Source organism: Gymnoscopelus braueri (genome assembly GCF_963280865.1).
Source record: "Gymnoscopelus braueri genome assembly, chromosome: 19".
Lineage (NCBI taxonomy): Eukaryota > Metazoa > Chordata > Actinopteri > Myctophiformes > Myctophidae > Gymnoscopelus > Gymnoscopelus braueri.
In genome coordinates this window covers 21,482,446-21,506,911 of record NC_137621.1, presented here as the reverse complement: position 1 = coordinate 21,506,911, position 24,466 = coordinate 21,482,446, and the positions used below count along the sequence as shown (strand labels likewise).

At 40.3% G+C, this 24,466-nt stretch overlaps 2 protein-coding genes across 4 annotated transcripts in view; both read right to left on the bottom strand.

Annotated features, from left to right (window-relative positions):
• The window catches only part of kidins220a (kinase D-interacting substrate 220a), an 86,977-nt gene extending 86,179 nt beyond the window's left edge, over positions 1-798 (bottom strand). For 2 of the 3 annotated variants that reach the window (XM_080413720.1, XM_080413722.1), the window contains exon 1: positions 624-798. The gene's annotated coding sequence lies outside the window, so the exon portion shown is untranslated. The remainder of the gene's footprint in view (positions 1-623) is intronic. The other variant, XM_080413721.1, reaches the window with a different exon arrangement.
• Positions 799-2,422: 1,624 nt separating this feature from the next.
• The window catches only part of mboat2a (membrane bound O-acyltransferase domain containing 2a), an 82,582-nt gene continuing 60,538 nt past the window's right edge, over positions 2,423-24,466 (bottom strand). Inside the window, exons 6-13 of the mRNA XM_080413724.1 lie at positions 20,972-21,026; positions 17,643-17,826; positions 13,442-13,634; positions 10,109-10,212; positions 9,953-10,017; positions 9,277-9,409; positions 7,410-7,561; positions 2,423-5,314 (exon numbers count right to left, since the gene is read on the bottom strand). Coding sequence (XP_080269850.1) covers positions 5,113-5,314; positions 7,410-7,561; positions 9,277-9,409; positions 9,953-10,017; positions 10,109-10,212; positions 13,442-13,634; positions 17,643-17,826; positions 20,972-21,026 — 1,088 coding nt within the window. The 3' untranslated portion in view covers positions 2,423-5,112. The remainder of the gene's footprint in view (positions 5,315-7,409; positions 7,562-9,276; positions 9,410-9,952; positions 10,018-10,108; positions 10,213-13,441; positions 13,635-17,642; positions 17,827-20,971; positions 21,027-24,466) is intronic.

The window sequence follows — 24,466 nt, the reverse complement described above, 5'->3', positions numbered from 1 at the left end:
TCATGCAAATTTGCGATATTACACTGTAGCCAGCATAGGGTTCAGAGGGTTCCATCATGTCGTCATGTTATAGCTCTGTACACTACTCAATCAGTGATGCCATATTTTGTGAGAGAAATAAGCAACCGGGTCTAAGAAAACAAGCCCAAAAGAAGCGACTGTAGGCTACGCGGCTATTTGAAAATTGCCGATACAAGCTCGCGACGCGTTGTGAGCTACCCCCCCCCCCCCCACCCCCCACCTTGGAATACTTTTAAAACATTCTAACAACACAAAAATCGTGTATGGGGGAAATCTGTGGACAAATACATATTAATTTAGGGGTCCTTGCCATGAAAATGTTTAAGAACGACGTAGTATTACTGGTTTAAACAGCATTAGGAAACAAGCCCCAAATAAGCAACTACTGCACACGCTAGATACAAGCCCCAGAAAACCGCAACAACCACAGATATTAACACTCAACTTTACAGGAAAAACAAGCCCAAAGTCGCTTATAATAAGCAGACATGGCAACAGTGACTAGGAAGCGAACGAGCAGTGAAACGAGCCAGCTATGCAGACAGGCAGCTACATGCTAACGCTAGCTCCAGTGTGTCGTTAGGTGAGTCATGTTAAAGTACCTTTTCAAAGTGCACTGATGTTACCTGGAGTCCTCCAACTGTCCAGACTGGACCACTTCAATCCCAGTGCAGGGGGGGGGGACGGAGACTTTCAAGACCTGGAGTGACTTTTGAAGTTACATTAGTAACTTCTGTGTTGTTTACTGTATAACCTGTTCCTCTCCAGCTGCTGCTACGCTCTCAGTCTCTACCAGACCAGAGTACACTAGTTAGTATACACTACAGCCTAATGTGGCTCCACCTACCCAACTTACCCCCCCCCCTACCCATGGTTACAGTCATCTGTCGATCAGGAGTACTAATCTACAGTGTGTGATGATCTCACATAATTCATTAACACACACACACACACACACACACACACACACACACACACACACACACACACACTTTGCACCCTGCCCAGTCCCCCGTTGTTCCAGCTTGTTAGCTTTAAAATAATATATATATATATATATATATATATATATATATATATATATATATATATATATATATATTTTTTTTTTTCTTCTTCATAATTGTTGATATTCTATTTTGGTGTTATTTGTAATGCTATGTTGATGAATTGAATACATAGGACCACAATGGAAACAAGTCCCCTGGATTTTTTTTTTTTTTTTGTGTTATCCTTGAATATTTTATTAGACAGAAATGCAAAACAGCACGAGTACAGTCATACACTTGGTCTAAAAGGATAACACAAAAAAGTCCTGTGGACTTGTTTCCATTTGAGGTCCTATATATTCAATTCATCAACATAGCATAAAAAATTACGCAAATGCAATATCATCACAAAGATTAGAGTAGAAAAAAAAGGGGGGGGGGTACACCTTTCTAAGGGAGAAGTGATATTTACCTCCCCTTTGTGATCTCACATAATTCATTAACACACACACACACACACACACACACACACACACACACACACACACACACACACACACACACACACACACACGTTGTTCCAGCCACTATCAATACTGCAATGTAGAAATACTGTTACAAGTAAAAGTCAGGAATTAAAAATGTACTTGAGTAAAAGTACAATAGTATTGACATAAAAATGTTAGCTTTAAAAATATATATATTATTTTTTCCATATTTGTTGATATTCTATTTTTGGTGTTATTTGTAATGCTATGTTGATGAATTGAATACATAGGACCACAATGGAAATTATTTTATTTTTTTGTGTTATCCTTGAATATTTTATTAGACAGAAATGCAAAACAGCACGAGTACAGTCATACACTTGGTCTAAAAGGATAACGTCCTGTGGACTTGTTTCCATTTGAGGTCCTATATATTCAATTCATCAACATAGCATAAAAAATAACGCAAATGCAATATCATCACAAAGATTAGAGTAGAAAAAAAGGGGGGGGGTACACCTTTCTAAGGGAGAAGTGATATTTACCTCCCCTTTGCCCTCTTGAAAGGTGGATTTTCAGGCCTGTTTTAAAGGAAGCCAGTGATCCACATTTTTAAGGGATGGGGTCAGGGCATTTCACACGTGTGTGTGTGTGTGTGTGTGTGTGTGTGTGTGTGTGTGTGTGTGTGTGTGTGTGTGTGTGTGTGTGTGTGTGTGTGTGTGTGTGTGTGTGTGTGTGTGTGTGTGTGTGTGTGTGTGTGTGTGTGTGTGTGTGTGTGTGTGTGTGTGTGTGTGTGTGTGTGTGTGTGTGTGTGTGTGTGTGTGATTATCTAGTTAGGCAACTTTTTGCACCATTTTCAGGTATTTTGGGAGATTTCCAGCAGTATTCCCATCAATGGACAGAGGAACAACATGCAGACACATCTGCTTTTAAATATTTTTATTAGTGTTTAAAAATAATTTCTCTTTATTTGACCACATAAATCAGGTTCTTTTTTTTCTCAAATCTACTGTTATACAAATCATTCCATAAGGTTCCCTCTGACACAAAAATAACCATGTTACACACATGTGCGCACACACACACACACACACACACACACACACACACATACATACACACACGCACATATGTGCTTGAACTCTTACACACACACAAAAGATAATGCGCCATTCATGATTTGGCACTTTGGACGTATGGAGCAGTTTGCATTATTCTGCTGGTTTGGGTGGCCATGCAGTGCAATAGTTGCTGCGTTGGTAAAATGACATCCCTTTTCCTTATTTGGGCCATATTCACCTGAAGCCTAATTTATACTTTGTCACATGAGCAAAAAAACTGATTTTCAACTGAAAAAAACAAAACAAAACGTTTTTCAGTTGAAAATCCATAACTTTCGCAGAGCGACAAAGTATAGACTGGGCTTAAGTAAGACCCAGGCTACAAATATAGTGTACTTTAGACCACGTTAACATCTACAAATCACATGAATACACACAATTATGGCAGGAATATGCACATGTTAGAAACGTTGTAAAAACAAATGAAAACAAGGTTCATACTTGAGAACTCACCTCTACTCAGTTTGTTTTTCTCTTTACATTACACAAATGCCCCAACCTACATGTTTAGATATTGTGTGCTTGAAACCCTCGATTATTTCCAGCTCACATAGATAAGTAAAACTCTGTAGTCAACTGTTGAAGCAATGATGAGATGCTTTTTACTGTAGGTTGCCCTCCTCTGCACCACTCACGCATACAGTACTTAATTATTTTACTTGGTTCTACCCCAAATATGTGGTAAGATGTGGTAATCACAGGGATTGCCGTTGTGGTTTTATCTGCTGCTTGTTCTAAAATAAGCTTAAAGTATACTCCCTCACATGGCAGGGTCGCTTGCCAACAAGCAACACCGTTGTACTACGGAGTATGAATTAGGCTATTGTGTTAACAGAGAAAAAGCAGGAGGATTTGAAAGGCTTAAAGGTGAGTCACAGACTAAAAGAACACAAGGAACCAGTGTCTTTTACCCCAAACCAGTCAATAATATCACTTACTCTAAATTAAGTGCACATGATATAAAATCAGACCCGTTGGCACGGCAACTGGGCTTATGAGATATCTTGTCAAATGTTGTACAGAATTACAGTATGTCACATAACTTAATTACCAAATAAATTACCATTGCAGATTTTCCCAAAGACAAATGCTACGAGTTAAATCACTATAGCCTGGCCAAGTGTTGTTATACATTGTGCATTCATGTGTAAACTTCATTTTATGTCCAATTGACTTGTGAAATGTGTGGTCACAATACTTTGTGTGGCATATAATGATGAAGCATTTAGCGACATAATCAACATGAATCAAATTCAAACCAATTTAAGATAAAACAAGCATGTTTTGTAGGTTTTCTGAACAGTTATTCTGTAATGCTGTATTGTATTTCAAAGTACTGTATTTATCAAATGGCTTGGGATATTTCAGAGGTATTAAGCCTAAGTTTTACGTAGTTGCGTGTGTGTCGCACACTGGAAATAGCAGATCAACAAGTTCAACGCGTCAAAGCAACGCACGTTGTGAGCTTGTAGCATTTCCAGTGCGTGATACCCACACGCAATCAAGTATAATTCAGGCTTTACAGATGCAAGATATTTGAAGACAGGAAACCTACAGCCTGAACAACACAAACAAGAACACAAATGAAACCCTGCAAATAAAAAAAGGCTTTAAAAGAAAATTCAGTAATACAAATCAGCTGATGCAGTGAGTAGACAAAAAAGCAGCAGACACAATGCTAAAATCTTCTGTGTCAGTTGAAGAGCACGAGAAATGGAAATTCGGACACTGTTGGTTCCATTGTGACAGGTAGAGTCAACCGATCAAAGAAAAGCGTTTGAGGAGTGGATGTTTCCACTCAGTTTTATTTATAAAACACTAACAATATGAATTCTCCCAAATAAAGTCATTTAAAAAAATAAAGGACGGATAGATGGAGATCAAACGTTTTGAGGATCCTAAGGCCTGTTTGAAATTGGCAGCTGAAGAATAAAGGTTATTGTTCTTTCAGACAAACATTTTTCTCTTTCTACCTCTTTTCCTAACAGAGGTTTTTGTACCCAGGCAAAAAACCCTCCACATACTTCTACCTTCTACACAGAACACCCCAACATCATAGTGGCGTCACTGCGCTTGGGCTCTTGCAGTGCTGAGGTCCAAATTCATACCACCTTCCCCTGGCGAGTACATAGAGGGTTTAAGGCAACTTCAAAGTCAAGTTTGACATTTTCTGCATTTCCGCTCGTGAAATGTAACCATTATCTCTTATCTCTCTCACTCACTCTATCACTCACACACGCTCCCTCCCTCCCTCCCTTTCTGTTATCCGTGTCAGAAGCATGACTGCTGTCATCCTCGCTATGGGAAGTTTTGACAGTTTGTGTGTGTTTTCTGTCTGCCTGTCATTAGGATTCTCAGTCTGTTCAGTGTTTTTTTGTATTGATTTGTTATTTTAATAAACACACATGCCCCACTCCGGCTCTCAGTGTTCATACAGAGTTTCAGGTCAGTGTTTCCCGCTGCTCGCTGCTGCTGCTGCTGAAGGACAGAGTCTCATGTGGCTTTCTCTTTCTGGTTGCAGTTGTTGTCCGTTGCCGAGTGGTTACTGACGATGTGCTCTGCCTGTAGGCTGTTGACCTGTAGGCCGTCCTTCTGTTGGCCGTCTTGTTGCTGATTGGCCCGCTGGTGTCTCGTTCTGACGGGTAGAGCCAGCACCAGTAGCAGACATAGCAAATGTATGCAGTAGTACCACGACCTGGATGCAAAGGAGAGATGTGCAATTGTCTACATTTGAAGAGATACACAGTAGCTGGCGTTTCACTCGCTGTGTATTCATAAAACGTGCATGGGGAATATGCATGGTGCAGTCCGAAGGGTTAACATGATACCAGTAAAGTACATGATTTTTGTAGCTAGTTGAATGGAACTATTTGTCATTCACATGGAATAGGAGAATTATACATGTTGACGGACAGACAGACAGACAGAGATTACTGTAATTTATAGATAAATGGAATTAATGTGACAACGTGATTCTGTGTACTGGGTGTGTACTGTATATCCCCTTAAATCACCACATAATACAAATTCAAAACCCATAGTCAAGTCTCTCACAGTATGAGTTCTGTGGAGCCATTGACCACTTACAGTATTACAATATTTCAGGACAGGACAGCATTACAGGACAAAAACAATTAGCTTAATGTTACGTGAGGCTGTTGATAAGATATAAACCCTCCACTGTACCTCTGTGAAGACTATCTCTTCCTTCTCTCACTACCCTCTTTCCTTAATGAGTCTGTTTTATAAGTGTGTTTTATATCGTTTCTGCAGTGACCAATGGCTGATTTAATAGCAGGCCTTCTACGTGCAGTATGACACCCACCCGTCATGGGCCTTCATTTCACTGCCTTACCCCCGGCTCTGTTAAACCCCTCTTTTATTTCCTTCTCGTGAATCCTCCTCATCCTCTGCTCATTAAACTGTCTTGTTAACAGTTTAGAGGCTAACCAGGGGTGCCACCGTGCCAGCATGGCGCTATATTCCAGCCCTGTGTGAGAGCGGTAGTTTTATTTGTGCGTTTGACATTAAAATGATTATTTATAAAGCACTGGGTAAAATGTGAGTGACAGGAAAGGGTCCTAGCGCCACCAGCGTATCCCGAGCCAACACTCCAGGACCACGACGGCACCTCATGGCTAATCTGACTCGACAGAGATATGAAGTTATAATATTCTCCATTGCATTTTGTTGAGCTACTCAGAAGGTCTCAGTAGTGCCAGTTAAAAGGTACAGCGAGGGGGTGGCGTTACAACACAGTAGGGCTGCAACTATTGATTATCTTCGGAGCGATTATTCTACAGTATCAACTACTTTATTGTACAAATAATCATTGTTTTGTTTTGTAAAGTGACTTTGGGTACTATGAAAAGCACTATATAAGTGTGAGTATTATTATTATTACGACTCTTTTCTGTTCTGGCCCCACAGTGGTGGAATGAACTTCCCACTGATGTTAGGACAGCAGAGTCACTGCCCATATTTCGCCGCAGGTTGAAAACCCACCTCTTCAGGAAACACTACCCTTCCTCTCTGCCTGACCTACTTGTTGTTAACTAGTTGTACGAACGCTTGTTTTCTATTGTTGTATTGTTTATTGGATCTTGTTTAGTCGATACACTTAATTGTTTTAGCTCATGCTCATTTGACTTAGCTATTTTGTCTCATCTGTTTAAGGAAATAGGTAGCTGATATATTGCACTTTTACCTTAGCGCTAGGTATACTCTTGGTTGCTTGTTTTTGCAGAAAATGCACTAAAGACTTCTGGTGATTAGTAGTTTTCGTTCCCTACCTATGTTGAATACACTTATTGTAAGTCGCTTTGGATAAAAGCGTCTGCTAAATGACTGTAATGTAATTATTATTTATTAATCAAGAAATATATTTTCTAAAACTGTATCAATGAATCGATTAACCACTTATCCTACATATAATTAAGGGAAGTCACTCACACTCTGTTCCGCATTTGTCTCCTCACTGGCTTGCACAATTGATCTCAATTTGCACACAGCATTGACCATTAGCATTATTCAGACCGTGAGGAAGACAGTTTTTCACTTCGCCCAAATTCAAGCTGTTTATTAGCGTTTTTTGGAAACTCTGTTTAACTCTACGACCGCAAGCATTATTTTATACTTCGTTGCACAATGGTATTGTGCAAAGACAGTGAAAATAGAAGGCCACAATGTCTCGCATCTCTATTTTAGATCTGCTATTTTCACTATTTTGGAGATTTGTGGATTAACAAATTGTGGATTAACCGTTGCCCTACAACACATGAACATTTTACCTGTAGAACTTCAGTGAGGGTCCCACACCCAGAAGGACAAATGGCACCACTGTGTAACTGATGGCAACCTGAGTCCCCGCCCATGTGATCACATGGTATATGCGCTTGTGTGACTCTGAGTCCTGGAAGTGTGGTCTGATGTTGTGTCTTAACTGGAAAAGAAATGGGGGAAAAAACAAGAAAACAAGGGAAAAAAAGCTTTATTGCAATGTAATACACATACTCTATTGTTTCCTATTACTTATGAATTCTTAATATACAAGCTCTCTATCGCTCTGATCAATCAGTACGTATAACTCTCACAAGTGGGCACTGATATTTTTCTCCTTTCTCCTTTTTTTCTTTATTCCTTTTTTTGGCTGTTCTTCTCCCAATGTATCTCATGCCATATAATCCTCCCCACACATTTGTGTTGCCACTGCTAATGTACCCTACTGGCTCACCTGCCAGTGAGTAGCCCCCACCCCACTGCCTCCCTCCATCCTACTCGTCCTGTTCAACACCCCTAACTAACTCCACAGGTACTTTAACACTGTGCCACCCAAGCGCACAAGTTTCTCTATTTTAAAGTAGCAGGATTGTTTACATGGATGCAAACTTTAAATTGCACATTATTATGGCTATACAGTATAACAAACTCAATATGAATCCAGTAAAGTGACCCGATTCTCAATTCCCTTCATGACAACAAGCATTACTTCCAAGCTCTGAGCATTAAAAGCAGAGACCTCGACAGCACGAGTCTCAAAAGCAGATTGGCGTTTTTCCCATCTCTTATTGCATAGCCTCTCACTTTCCCTTTCTCTCTCTCTTGCTCTTAAAAAAACTACACAGAGATCCATCACAGACAGGAACTGTAAGGGCAGCGGCCAAAGTTTAATGGTTTAACTGGGACTGGTTCAGCGGCCACTGCGTCCTCCTGTAGATAATGACACCCCCACCACTACCCCCCCCCCCCCCCCATACACACACACACCTCTGCAAAAATGTATTGTGCCGCTGTTTGATTCATCAACCTTTCCAATTCAGCGCGTGTCCTTAATATCAGGCTTTCTATCACCATGCCATTGTGCAGGACTATACTGTCCATCTATCCTCTAGTCTAGTCTGTTCCTTTCACCAAGTCAGACATAGAGGTTTAGGCTAACAGAGCTTAATAGATGGATACATACTGAGATCATACTGAGATCAGCTGTTATCATGTAACCTTGATATAGAGATTTGGCTCTTTCTTTGTTCTCCCAAGAATCTGCATGTTCGTTATTTAGGTCTAAAATTATCCTTTTCATTCGTGAGTTGTTCAAAAGATCCCCACGAAAATAAAATAAACTACACTTGTACAATTTACTATTCACTATCTCCCAGACAGTAACAGGTCATTCTATACACCATCAAAGTTTGCTTCATTTAAACAAATAGGTCGGCCTAATTTAAACTTTGTTGTACAACGGTGTCGCTCTGTGATTTCAAACAATTATGCTTCAGGCTGCCATGTGAGTACCATAGCGCTAGACATATAGCCTAGTACGGTGAATTTCAAACCTTTTGTGCCAAAAAGGCACACCACAGAGCAAGTCAAAAGCTCAAGGCACACCTGTATTCATATTGATGCAAAATAGCCTCAATAACACGTGTTATGATTCTTATCATGTTTATTTTTATTCACTAAATAAAACGTTTTCAATGTTTTCTTAAGGTGTCGAATTTGCCTCTTTATTGGGAAATGAGTGTGCACAAAGTAAAAAGAAATTCATAACATTTTGTATTGTTTATATTGCAATAATAATGTGTGGTTGTCACAAAATCCCACAGCACAGCTGGACAACTGGTCTTGTGTGTGACGTGTGTGTCTTGTGTGTGTACTCACTGCACGTGCAGCCATAGTCATGGCAATTCCAGTGAGGAAGGTCAGGTAATAACCAGGGTACACCCCATGCCACATGGCTGACAGAATGAAGGTGGCTGCGGTAGGGTTGATGGGACAGCGCTCATAGCATACCCTGGAGAGAGAGAGAGAGAGAGAGAGAGAGAAAGAGAGAGAACGAGACGTGGTACAAATCCAGGATCAGATTACACAGTTTACATGTTAAAATCCTTAGTTAACTCTGAGCGTGTGGACATGTTTTATTTAGTGGAGGGCAGTGTATGTCTGGCAGCACACTATAAATGTTGATTAGATTAATATTTGATCACGTGCAGTATTATTAGCGTACGCTTGCTATGCCACATCGCCTCAGCGGTATGAACACCACCACAACAAGCCCTAGTTTTTGGTTCGGCACCGTTCATACCGAGTGAAATCTTCTGTGTGTTACAAATGCCCCCCTGTTGCAAATGGATAAATCAACATTTGGATTTGTCTGTGTAGGTGGAACGAACATAAACTTCCCCCATGCAATAAAAAACATGTTTGAGTGAACTGACTGCAATAATAAAAAATACTAAATCCAGGATGACAGCCTAAAATAAGGTGTGCAATTTCATACAAGTATCTTGGTTATGCAGGCAGGGTTCTGTAGTATATAGATCACCCCGACAGTTACCTTTTTAGCCAAAGAGCTGTCTGGATATTCCAGTTGTCCAGGAACATCTTGAAACTGGTGGCAAACTGTAATTGAAACCCAAAATAAATAATATTAGCATGTATTCTATAACACTTTGATCTGAATATGACTGTGGACTCATAAAATGATCCTGACCTCAATGTCCAGAATTCTGAGATTTGATACCAAGTCCCATCGGGGGGAGCCGTCTTTATTGTAGCCATTGAAGCCAAATCCTGCCGCATTGTTGATGGCATCAGCTGCAGAAATAAAGGAAAGGAATGTTTTAGAGTGGTACAAAAATCTTTTAGGTGATGCATACACAAGCTGAGTGATAGTGGGGATATCTGGTGGTAATATGGTTGACATGGTTGGAGAAAATTTTTATTTAACCCTTTAAGACCTGGAACGCATCTGTGTAATTCTTTGATTTGAGCAAAAAAAAAAAGAAGAATTTTACGCTTTGGCTATTCAAAAATAGCAGATATACAAGCTCATAGCGCGGCACCGAGTGCCGCGCTATGAGCTTGTAGATCTGCTATTTTTTTTAAATCAAGAAAATGTGTGCAAATTAATATATTTATATTCTTATAAAGCGAACATTTTTAACTCAAATCCTTGCTTCTGGGGGGTCCCTGGAACAACATATTTTGAGATGGGGGTCCGCGGCCAAATACATATCATTTTGGGGGTCCTTGACATGAAAAAGTTTGAGAACCACTGATATAGATACACACGTTTTTCAGAAAACTGTTAGGATTTAGAAGACATTAGTAGAATCGGCCTCAGTTCTTAACTCTTTAACTGCCATTGACGAGATTTCTCGTTTTTCTCTGCATGGCTCAGCCTGCCATCGACGAGAAAAACGAGAATTCTTTTTATTTTATTTATTTTTTGGTATTGAAATTTTTCGTTTATCACAAAGGAAGCAGGAGATAACGCGATGCGAAGATTTTCTGCTCCATTCACTTCAATGTTAAAAAATAAACGGAGACAAAATTCACATTTTACCTATTTTTGCAATGTATTTTCTCTAGCAGGGAAGGGGGTAGATTGTGTATATACTCTGGCAGTTAAAGAGTTAATGGGTTGAGAACACATAACAAACACATACAAAACTGCAAAACCTTCTCCACTGATATGGAGGCATGTTGTTCATCATGTATACACTAGAGGGAGGTGTAACACAATTTAACCATGAAAGGAAAAGGTCTTCCCTTTTCACCTCAGAATAAGCACTGCAACAACTGTCAGATTTAGTCCAAAAAAGAAATACAAAACATTTATCAATGGACTATGAAACGCTAACGTGGAAATGTCAAAATGCTGTAGAAAAATGATCAATGAGCCAAAGTGAATCAACTTCTTTATCAAATTCACATCAAACATAATCCAGACTAACCTCTAAACTTCATCATCTCATTTTCAGACATGGTCATGCATGGGTATCAACCTATGTCGATGCATCTGCAAATTAAAACTAACCAAAAACCCAAATCAAAGGGCAACGTGGTAATGGCAACATTCCCTCTATTCGTCCAAGTATTACAGAAGGTATCAATTTCTAGAAACGGCGCTAAATGCTTAGCCACTTATCAAGGGGTGCCAGTTAGTGCACAGACCATATCGTCGCTGTCGGGCAGAAACCTTGCATCTCCACGTTTTAAATTTGTATGTTTTTTTCCCCCCTAAATTAATGCCCTACTTTGTCACACAAATGTAGTGAAAATAGCCCATCTACAAGCTCACAGCGTGTCACATCGCAGATCTGCTATTTGAGCTATTTTCGATACATTTTGAAAGTCTGTCTAAGTCTGTCTTCTGGGGTTTATCCAGTTTGAACCATTGAAAAGTATTATAAATAATAACTACTACCATTTCCTGAAAAGTGACCGTTTTGGACATACTAAGGTTGCCACCTGACAGTGACCATATGCTCCTCTTGTCTCTACCCTTGGTTTCCTGTCTCTCCACACTGAACTGTCTGAAATAAAGCATAACGTGCCAAAAATAAATCTTGAAAAATGTAAATTGAAATGAAGCCCCATTTCAAAATCTTCAAACGTAGGCGTCACTTTGAAGGCACGACTGCTCCGCTCTCTGTGATTTGGATTGGTCCAAACAAACCTGTGCGGCAGGCTGTCATGTCCAGGTGCCATTATACACTTTTTTTTGGATTTGGAAATACACTCTTGAGAGCGCATGGACTACTCTCAACTGAAAAGCCTGGTTTTGTGAACGTCTGAACATTGTGTGACAACAATGACGGTAGGATGAAGTCATTGTAAAATGCGATGGTTGTGTTGGTTACCCTGGACTGGGTATTCAACATGCATCTATGTGTAACAAAACAAAGTTATAATCATGTTTACACACAGGATGAATTAACGTGCATTAGAATGCATTTCAAAAGACGAAAATGAAGGTCGTAAATTAACTGATATTAGACAGCTCTATGACCGCAACACCAGAGCAGAGCGCTCTGAAATCAGTGCAGATTCGAGCATATTGACGAATACCAGCTACCCAATTATTATATTTGTACGGTGCCAATCTTTTAAATTATGAATGTAAGACACTGTAATGTTAGTAATTAAAGTAGATGGAGACAACAAAAAATCAGACACCTCTGAGTGTGCACGCACAGATCTTTGACTTATTGAATGAAAATTGTGGACCTTTACAATTTGTATTTGAGTACCCCCAATGATTACAATCTGTTTTAACCTGATTTTAATCACTACCTAGCTCTAAATTACTAATAATTTTTTTCCCACACTTTACAGTGTGGAAGCAAATGTACAAAAGACAACACAGACACCATGACAGGCTATCAAAAACAAAAGTGTTTGTGACGACAAATGTACAGCGCAATGTAGTGTGCAAGTGTGAAACCCATTTGCAACTTTAGTTTACTCATGTTCTTTTCTGCTCTTTGTAGGCATCTATAGACAATTTCAACAACCTATTAATGCTAGGACATGTGTGTAGCTAATTTAAAACAAAAACAGTAATACTAAAATAAAAAGGACATAACGACATTCTTTGAAGGCCAGCTAACAGATGGTTCTTTGATCGTTTAGGTCATTTCCCAGGGCAATGGTTACAAAGAGGAAGTTTATAACAGTTCAGCAAGTTCAGAACAGCTGTGTTTTTGTTCACAGCAGTGGTTCTCAAAGTGGGGTCCGGGGACCCCCAGGGGTCATTGAGGGGGTTCCAGGGGCCCCCAGCAAAATTAGCATAGTTTAACCACTTTAAATCATTTTATACTTATGCTAATCAAAAACAGCATTGCAATATAGATCTGCTATTTTCAACAACATTTCGGAATATTTTTGAAACTCTTCTCGGATCCCAGGCACAAAATCCTTTCAGAAATACATTTGGGTGTCCTTGTCATTAAAAAATCTTTGAGAACACTGGTTTACAGACTGGAACCCTCCTCAGTATGGGCGGTAGATGCTGCCATTCACACCGTCTCAGACTCACCTAACGTCCAGACAAAGTAGTACTTGGGCCTCAGTGCCAGCATGGCCACATAGAGGTAGATGACCTGCAGATGGAAGGGCGTGGATGAAATGAAGCCATCTTCTATGGAGCGCTCAACTGGGATCACCGTGCACAGAACTAGGTACACAGCCAAAGAGATGGCACACGTGCACAGCTTGGATATCACATCATTCTGGAGGACAGAGAGAGAGAGAGAGAGAGAGCACTTAAAGTTCAGCTTTGCCAACAAAAGCAGGGTGTGATATAACTATCTGTTGTGCTACACAGTAAAATCCTCAGTGTTAATCTATCATCCATTTGTTACTATGAGTGTCTACAAATGTAACCAAATTGACCTGTATTTGTACACTCTCAGGTTAAAGTTACAACTGAGGATTTTACACAATGCATTTTAGCATAAAGAGCAATATAACTATAGGTGTACATAGTTGAGCCACGTGGCTCATCCCCAACCTTAACCACAAAATTCTTCCACGTCATATTCTGAGCTACAGATCATGAAGGTTCATGGTCATTTGTTGTGATCTGATGAAGACACAGACAGACACACAGACAGACAGACAGACAGACAGAGACAGTGAGCAACACGGGTGCTCTCCAAGGCACTGTGCCGTCTCCCTTCCTGTTCACCGTCTACACCTCTGACTTCCGTTGCAACTCAAAGACCTGTCACCTCCAGAAGTTCTCGGATGACACAGTTGTCGTCAGCTGCATCACCAGTGACAACACAAGTGAGCACGACAGCGTGGTGAGGGACTTTGTGGGGTGAAGTCAAGTGCCTCCGGCTCAACGCCAGCGAGACCAAGGACATGGTTGTGGATTATCGCAGTGTCATTCACGGGGAGGAGGTGGAGTTTGTGGATAGCTACAAGTTCCTGGGAGTGCACTTGAATAAACAATTAGACTCGATTGACAACTCTGATGCCCTCTACAGCAGTGGTTTTCAACCTTTTTCATGCCAAGGACCCCTAAATTGATATACATTTGGCCGCGGACCCCCATTTGAAAATGTTTTGTGCCAGGGACCGCCAGAAGCAAAGATATCAGTTAATTTTCGCTTTAAAAAAATATAAATATTCAAAGATAAGCACATTTTTTCAAGGTGGTACTCCCTCAAGGACCACTGGTGGTCCCCGGACCACTGGGTGAAAACCACTGCTCTTCAGCAAGGGTCGGAGTAGATTGTTCTTTCTGTGGAGGCTGAGGTCCTCTGGTGTGTGTAACGGAATGCTGCAGATGTTCTATCAGTCTGTAAAGGCTAGCTCTCTCTTCTTTGCGATTGCATGCTGGGGACACAAGCAACCTGAACAGGCTTTGTGCCGTTAGCTATGAAGATGTATAACGAGGATTATGTTGGTCCCTCATCCCGCTCAGGACTAATTGCTCGACAACTAGTCCAGTATGGTATGCTTCTGTGTGTTCTCTGTGGCGTTTATGCTCTGTACGGTTACCTGTCCTGCACTATGCTAGCACTGCCGAGGGTATATAGTATTGTAAATTATATATTTTTTTTTTGGGATGATAAACATTTCTTGTTGCCTTGAATATGATGTCTCTCAATCATGCTGTATCTACTGTACTTTTGTTTGTCCTGGTCCTGTCACCTGTTTTTAACTGCTGTACTGTCTTTGGCGCCTGAATTTCCCCTGCGGGATGAATAAAGGTCTTATATTAGACAGACAGACAGACAGACAGACAGACAGACACTGAAGAGTGAGGTATTTTCTCCCTTCAAAATTGTGAGGAACCACAGGAAATAAGAATGGTCCAGAAACACTGAGGTGTTATTTAAAAATAAATCTGTAATTCAGTTAAGCTGACTGCCTGACTCAAATCTGAATCACGTCCTTGAACACACGCTCAGACCTGTATTCTTTATCCTTTATCCTTATTTACTTATTTATTTATTCTCAGCCGTGGTGAAAAGTAACCAAGTACTTTTTTATTTTTCAAAACGTAATACTTTACTCCACTACATCCCAGAGGCAAATATTGTACTTTTTACTCCACTGCAATTATTTGACAATTGTAATTACAAGTTACTTTGCCAATTTAGATAATTATCACAAAACTTTGGCTATTTTCTAAAATAAAACTTTGTGAAATGGGACAGTCTGCATAATGAGTACTTTTACTTCTTGTAGTTTAAGTATATTTTGATGCCAAAACGTATGCACTTTTACTCAAGCAAAAAGGTTGCATACAGGACTTGTATTTGTTCGTAGAGTTACTTACAGAGTATTTCTGCATTGTGGTATTGTGGCTAATTTTACTTGAGTAAAATAAATCAGAGTAATTCTTCCACCTCTGAGTGGGCACGTCTTCAGAGAAAAGCATCCTCTCAGATCTTAAATTATTAAAACAGAAGGAGGATTAAAGGGATTCACTACATTGGCCACATTAAAACCCTCTCTCTCCCTGGGAAGACAAATAAAAACTAATAGCCTGGCAATAATACAACACAACTGTGAAGAGGAACAAACTAATTATAATCACCCTGCACCATAGGGGGGCTTTTAGTTTTGATAGGTTTGTCACAAAGTTTACCCAAGCATGCCCTTAAAAGCTAACGGGATACCCTAAAGTCCCAATTTGGGATCTTCAAAGTATATAAATCACAGTGTATTCTAATACATTTTAATTTGTTTAATTTGTAAAAAGGAAAATACGTTTCTACAAATGTTTATTCCCTCCCAGCATAAACTAATTTATCCTACTGTAACTAAATGTTTATAGACATCCTCAAATTAAATCATTTAAAAGCTTCCCAATAAAAAAAAGAAGTTATACTGACGTTTTGAATTTATATCCCTTCAAAATAAAAAGCATTTGACATAAAAAATGAGTTTTTTTGTTTGTGTTTGAAAGAGAAAATGGGCCTTGAAATGTCTGACAGCCAACAATATATGCATTTAACTCCCAAGTAACACACACGCATGTACGCACGTGTGTGAGCTTGAATGTCGGCTATTTTCGGAGCAGGACACCTGCGTGGAACTAAGTATAACTCAGGCTTAATGGGTGTGGCAGTACGATGGTTAAATGAGTGGGAATCAAACCTCATGCTTGTGTTTAAAAGGTTATTATAGGTCTGGGCGATACGACTTCAAATCAATTTCACGATTATTTCAAACTTTTGCCTCGCTTACGATTTATGAGCAACCCTATCGCTATTTTTTGCTCGCCGCCATTGTATAACGAAGCATAACCCATTAACTCTTTCAGTGCCACAATATGTCAAATACGTCATGAGGCCTAACGCCCCGTGTGCCACACTACGTCAAATACGTCATGAAAAAAAAACTCAACTTTTTTTTGATTGCTGTTCCATTCACTTCTTGTTTAACTTTTTACTGAAAAAGGCTGTATCTCGGCTCCTAAGCACTTTTTTTTTTACAATTAATTTTGGTGTGTGGCACTCAGAACCAAAATTCCATAAATAAGCATGGCACTGAAAGACCCATTAACACATTCCCTGCCAGAGGGTTTTTTTTATTTTACTTCCCCCAGTGCCAGTGTTTAATTTTTTTTTACACAGGAGCCGAGATACAGGATTTTAAAGTAATAAGTTAACCAAGGAGTGAATGGAGCTAGAAATCTTTGGATCGTGATATCTCTGGTTCTGTGTGGATAAATTGAAAAAAAAAAAGACCAAAAAAAAAAAAAAGTTTTTTGGCAGTAAACGGGTGTATTTTTCATCAACGGTTATACTCGTGATTGGCAGGTAAAGTGTTAAGACCGGGAACGCATCTGTGTCATTTTAGATTTCTTTGGCTATTCAAAAATAGCAGCTATACAAGTGCCGCGCTATGAGCTTGTAGATCTGATTTTTTTTTTAAATCGTGAAAAAAAATTTTTTATATTTTTTTAGGATTTACAAAACATTTTAAGAATCGGACTCAGGCCTTAATGGGTTAATACAGGGCTAAAGCCGTTCATCAAAAAACGCTTACAACTGTTTTGTGTCGATTCGTTGATATATAAGGGAAAAAAAGAAAAAAAAAGGTGCTTCTCAATTATTCGATGAACATACATGAGCAAGATTAAGTTGGTTAGGGTTAGTTAGGGTTGGTTATAAATGTTGCTTTGAATATATGTTCAGTTAACTGCCCATCCCTCGGTTATCATACAGTATATTATTATTAGTATAGGGCAGTAATTGCACGGCAGTGTGTAGTACCTTGGGCGAGGGCTCGCTGTATTTGTGCTTGCCGTTCTCCTTGCCGTTAACCTCCAGGTGGCGCGGCTGGTAACCACTGCCTTCTATGAAGGCCATGTAGTCCTTGTAGGAGCAGCTGGGCCCTGCCAGGATGCCCATGAAGTTACAGTTGTAACTCAGGTACTCCAACAGGTTGGGCATCCGCCTGGAACGACCACAAGAGTAGGGGTGCAACAGTTAACTCAAAATACTCTAGAAAAAAAAAGTGAACAAACAAACAAAAATAAATCACGAAATAATCAATTAGTAAGCGGTCGCTATTTTGTCATTATAGGAAAACAATTTTCAACAACAGTGAAAATAGCTGATCTACAAGCTAGATCTGCTTCACAACTTTTACACAACACTGTGGTGCGACAATATTAAAAAAATGCTTAAAATAGGGCTTAAGTGTTTCATCGATTCATCTCTATATTTAAACACAATGTCTTTAATGATCTTCTAGGTTATTCGATTGATCGAAAAAGTATTTGAGAGAAAAAAACACTCCGAAAATAACGGATAGTTGCAGCCCCAATGAGCAGGTCCACGAGGAAGCAGACATAAATACCACAAGAGACATGAAGTTCATGAAAAGGAAACCGTTAAAGAAAATGTCTGATTGGAATGAGAAACAGGGACATTATTATCGGTTCTATTCAATTGAAATTCTATCCATCCTATTTGTGGAAACAACGTGTCGCATCACAGCACATTGTGAGCTTGTAGATCTGCCATTTTGGGGGTCCTTGACAGGAAAACGTTTGAGAACCACTGTCCTAGTGAACAGTCTAAACACGGCTATCTCAGAGCTACTAAGCTATCTCACGACAAACCATGGCATTTCTGTTTTTATAAAACATGGAGTTTAGCAGCGTATCACCTTATAGGGCCATATGAGCAGCTTGGCTAGCTCCACTGATGATGAGCTGAGAGGACACAGTGTTTTATGTTTTATGGGAATCTTCTAGAGAGATTCATTACAGTCCACAACTCCCATTCTCTGGATCTGTACCACTGCCATGGAAACCGTCAAAAATAAATTTACCTCGTCGACTTCTATAAATGTTCCACGGAATTTACAGCACAATTATGCGGATTGTTCACTTTCATTTCATTTCATCCCGCAGTTCTTCTGCTATTCTCTCTATGAGTAGGTTACAACACCTTTGTGTCAGCTCACCAATCACAACCAACATTTTTTTTAATTGCGAGGCACATAAGAGGAATTTGTCTCTGAAGAAGGCAGTAGGGCTGCAACTAACGATTATCTTCGTCGAATACTGGTTTGATTAATCGAATAATATTTTATATCAACGAATTGACATGAAAAAAAATCAAAAAGTCACATTGTGAGCTTGTAGATCGGCTATTTTCACCATTTATGAAAGTCTTCACTTGTAAAGGAAAATATATATCGTTATTTTTCTCACCCAAACTCAATTATTTATTTATTTGATATGTATTTATACAGGTGAAATCCAATTGATATACAACATCTCTTTTATGAGGGAGTCCTGTAGCAGCAGTACAAAACGTTACAACTTACAAAACATACATTTAAAAATATATATACTTTAATAAAGAGTGCAGCAGTGTCATAAGGCAAAAAAATACATAGCACCAATAGAAGAATACAATAAAACCATTAGCAAAAGGAGCAGGTGCACCGACCGATGGAGTCTGACATCAAATCAGACAGGAAACATTTAAGACCAAAGCGAGATCAGTTCCTTAAGCTTCATATCTGTCTGCGAGTGATTCCAAGGTGCAAGGGCAGCGCACCTGACGGCTCGTACGCCAAGTTGAGTTCGAGCTTTAGGGACAGTGAGTAAGAGGGAGTCGCCCGAACGTAACCTGTAGTTACTGGTTTGGTGTGAGGCAAACCAAGGATGGATTTATAAATAAATAAAAATGCCAGTGAGTGAGTCTATACGTGAGGCAAATGAAAACCATCCAACTCTGGCATACGAGGTGCAATGGTGAGCGAGAAACTGTGACAGCCGGTGACAAACCTCAGGGCACTGCGGTACACCGTGTCTAACCAGTGCAAGCATTTGGCAGTGGCACGCATGTTAAATCAGATCAACCATAATCCAGTAAGGGAAAGAATGTAGCCTCAACCAGCTTTTTCTTATACGGCACAATTAATCGGATAGCACACTTTCATTTCCTCCTGCAGTTCCAATTAAAACGTTTTTTTTAAATAATCGATTGAATTATTTGTTTGATTAACCGTTGCACTGCAAGAAGGCAGTATGAACTGTATGATGGCGTCAGAGTCAGTGTTGCCAGATTCTGTGAGAGAAACAAGCAACCAGGTCTAGGAACCTCACAACCAGGTAAGGAGCTCACAGCGCGCCGCGATGCGACGCGTTGTGAGCTTGTAGATCGGCTATTTTCAAATTAAATCTTGCAGGGAAATTATAATAAGCAGATCTGGCAAACCTGATCAGAGTGTGTGAGACGGGGCCATGGGACAATTTGATCATGCACAAAGCAATGCACCGTGAGAACACTGCCAAATCACATGCTATGCTACACCTTGGTTTATTGATTGGTTGTTTTATTCCCATCTTATCAAACCTCATCTTTCTACATCTCTCCATTGCTGAGATTATGACCAAACACGTCCTTTTGACTGGGACCTTGTGGGTGACCACTTTGACCTAGGGGTGCAACAGATCAAACTAATCAATTTAATCATTTATAAAAAAATAATAAAGAATTATCGATGAATAATTTATCGCTATTTTGGGCATGTCATTATAGGTGAAAATGTAAAATAAATAAATAATCCAACACAGTTAAATTGCCAATTTTAACTATTTTGCATGACACACATTGGGTTAATCAAATGGTTGACAGATAAAAATGTATAGAATAATCTCTCAGAAAATAATCTATAGTTGCAGCCTTATTGTACTTTGACCCATAAATTAATCATCTCTTCAGGACAGACAATCAGTCATTCCTGTCAAGTTTCATGTGAATCTGCCCATCCAATACTGAGATACTATTTTGTTCTGTACAGACAGACAGACAGACAGACATCACTGCGGGCAAGGTAATGATGTGAAAAACAACACAGTCCTTCCCACGCCAGCTGATGAGGAACCTCAAGTTTAACGACTGTCAACTGGCATCCCTATTTTGGGTTTGTCATTCATTATAGGTGGGGCGAAAAGAGCAAACTAAATATATTTTTTGCAATAGAGCTTAAGTGGTTAACACCTGTGTCAACTTTTCACTTTTTTTTATTGAAAATAATCCGTCATCTGGTGCAGTAAAAACATACCTGAGTCACATACCTGACTGCTAGGTATTTCTGACTTGGGGTCAGTTGCTCCTCCTTCTTGGCCAAACCTAATGAGAGACACAACAAGAAAAAAGAGCGGCTCGTTACTTTATAACAGACAACTCATAAAGACACTTAAATTGTGATGGGGTTTTTATGACATTGTTTTTGCCAATTGTTGCTTTATTAGACAGGACATCGTAGAGCAACGGAAAACCTGAGACCCGATGGGAGGTTTTAACCGGGAGGTCCTCACGATGAGGAGCATCAGTGTAACTGTCTGCACCACCAGACACCCCAAGGTTGTGTTTAACCCATTAAGACCTGGAACTGTGTCATTTTTAGATTTGAGCTAAAAAGCATTATTTTACACTTTGAGCTATTCAAAAATAGCAGATCTACAAGCTCATAGCGCGGCACCGAGTGCCGCGCTACGAGCTTGTAGATCTGCTATTTTTGAAAAATCATGAAAATGTGTGCAAATCTTTGAATATACTGTATGTATTTTTAAAGCGAACATTTTTAACTCAAATCTTTGCTTCTGGGGGGTTCCTGGAACAAAATATTTTGATGGGGGTCCGTGGCCAAATACATATCATTTTGGGGGTCCTTGACATGAAAAAGATTGAGCACCACTGATATAGAAACATACGTTTTTGAGAATACTGTTGAGATTTAGGAGACATGTAGAATCGGCTTCAGGTCTCAATGGGTTAACTTGAGAGATGGGTGCAAAGATTTACCTGTTCAAAACCGAGACCAGCTACCGTATCTTTTTTCTTTGACTACAGATTGTCTTCATGAGAAAGCAGGAAAGACTTGGTTAACAATGGTGGACTGAGAGGAACAGGAAGACAAGAAAATTCATCAACCCACTAGGACACTGCCAACTACTGATAGCGAAGCGCACACACACACACACACACACACTATAGAAATAACTATAGAAATGGGGCTCTGACACGCTAGCTGGACTGCACGCAGGTGCGTGTTTGGTGCCACCGTTTACAGAACGTTATTGTTCATCAGTGTGGACGCTCACATAATCATCGTTATAGTTAGGGCGCGCTTGATTGAGAACAGGGGCCCCTATAGAGTGGAAAATCAACAAGCACTCCAAAATAACAATAAAGGAGCAGGGACAAAGGGCCGTCTGCGTCAACAGCAAATGAACCCAGTGATCAGAGGTCGTCTCCATAGCAGCACACAGGGGTCGGGGGTAAAGAATGAATGTGTGAGACTACAGTGTGATGCGATATGGTGTTATTACTGGGCCCCTCCGGCAGAGTTAGCCGAGGACAGAGGGACGGGGGGGGAAGGGCTGTTACATAACCTCATTAGAACCCGTCATTTAACACCGAGAGGAATGTTTACTGCTCACAGGCGAAGGACTGACGGCACAGCTGGAGCCGTTGCGACGAATCATATCCGGCAGGCTGGCGCCGCCCAGCATAGAAACCTATAGTCACCGTCGTGGCAGAAACCTTGTACAGTATCTCAACATTTCAACTTTTTATGTATATGTCATAAATGAATGCCCTACTTGGTTGTATTAAAGTAGCGACAATAGCCAAGCTACAAGCTCACAACGCATCGTGATACCGCACACACTCTGGGGTGGTTTGAAACATTTTGAAAGTGAAAATGGTAAAATGTGGGTTTTATAAAATACAGAACCAATCACAGGTTATTTTTTCCATTTCCTGAAATGTTAACCGGTTTGGATATACAAGGTTTCCCCCCGACAGCAACAACAATATGTGACAGTTCAGTAGTAGGCTAATGGTCTTCTTGCTTCTTTCTTTTTCAAGCCTCTTGTTGTCTCCGCCAGGCCGAAAGGCATGGCGAGAGAGTATGTTTTCGCCCCTGTCCGTCCGTCCGTCCGTCCGTCCGTCCGTGTGTCCGTCCGTCCGTCCGTGTGTCCTGTCTGTGTGTTAGCAGCTAATCTCTGGCACCGTTGGCCCGGTCGCTCCGAAACTGTGCACACACACTCCCTGGATGCCAATTCAGAACCTCTGCCCCAATTTTTTCACATGGGCCTGTTATAGTGCCACCAGGAGGCCGATTTGTGCAAAACCATTTTTTTTTTACATTACTCCAACAGATTTTATCCAAACGTCATGCAAATCGGTACACATTATATCTATAGTCATGTGATCAACACAAATCTGTCCGATTTCCCATATTCCATCCTCATTGCCTATGGTTGGCTTCCAAAGTTTGCAGGATTGGTCCGTTTTGAACAAAAAGCCTCAAACTATGCACGCAGCTTGCGATTTCCGTGAATTTTCACACGCACATTCCCACTAGGCCGAGGAAGAAATGCCACCCTTTTCACATTGGCCTGTTATAGCGCCACCAGCAGGTCTAATTTAGCAAAACACATTTTTGGAACAAAATGCCTCAAATCATGAATGCAGTGTCTGATTGCCGTGAAAGACCTAAGAATAAATGGCACCCTTTTCACATTGGCCTATTATAGCGCCACCAGGAGGCCACAATAACGTACCTGACCTGGCGGAGACCGTGCCGCGCTATGAGCTTGTAGATCTGCTATTTTTGAAAAATCTTGAAAATGTGTGCAAATCTTTGAATATATAGTGAACATTTTTTAACTCAAATCTTTGCTTCTGGGGGTCCCTGGAACAATAGTCCTTGACATGAAAAGGTTTTTAGAACCACTGTCATAGGGCACACTATGCCTGGGAAAAGCACGAGGCGTTTCTCGGCGAAGACATTGTGAGTCTCTACGCCTGGTCGAGCTAACGCTGCTCCCCTAGCGATAGGAAACGCTCTGATCCTAATCAAAGGATGGTTCAAAGCTCCATTGTGTCCCGTGTTCCTCTTCATCACAGAAAAGCATGAACAGGAGCAGCTCCTCTGAAGTATTCTTAGAGCATTGGTTCTCAAAGTGGGGTCCGGGGACCCCCCCAGGGGTCCTTGTTGGCAGGGTACCACCAGGGGGTCTCCAGCTAAATAAGTGAATATAGTGTCACAATTATTTGTAACCACTTTAAACCATTATTGTATACAGTACGTTGGCTATTCAAAAATAGCAGATATACAAGTTCACAGCACAGAGTGCCGTGCTAAAAAAAAAACGTGACAATTTGCGCAAATCTTTGAATATATATATAGAGATTTTTAAAGCCAACATTTGTAACTCAAATATTTGCTTCTGGGGGTCCCTGGAACAAAATATTTTGAGATGGGGGTCCGTGGCCAAATACTTACGTTTTGGGGGGTCCTTGACATGAAAAGGTTTGAGAACCACTGTTCTAGAGAGCGTAAAGCCCTGTGGGGAGCTTGTGTGTGTGCGTGTATTACTATACTTGTGAGGGCCAAATGTCCCTACAAAATCAACATTGTGAGGAACATTTTCTTGGTCCTCACGAGATAAATAGTTATTTTATGGTTTAAAAAAAACGTTTGGGGAGTTAGGCTTATAATTAGGAAAAGATTCAGGTTGCGGTTATGCCTACGCCTAATTTATATTACACAAGCCAGG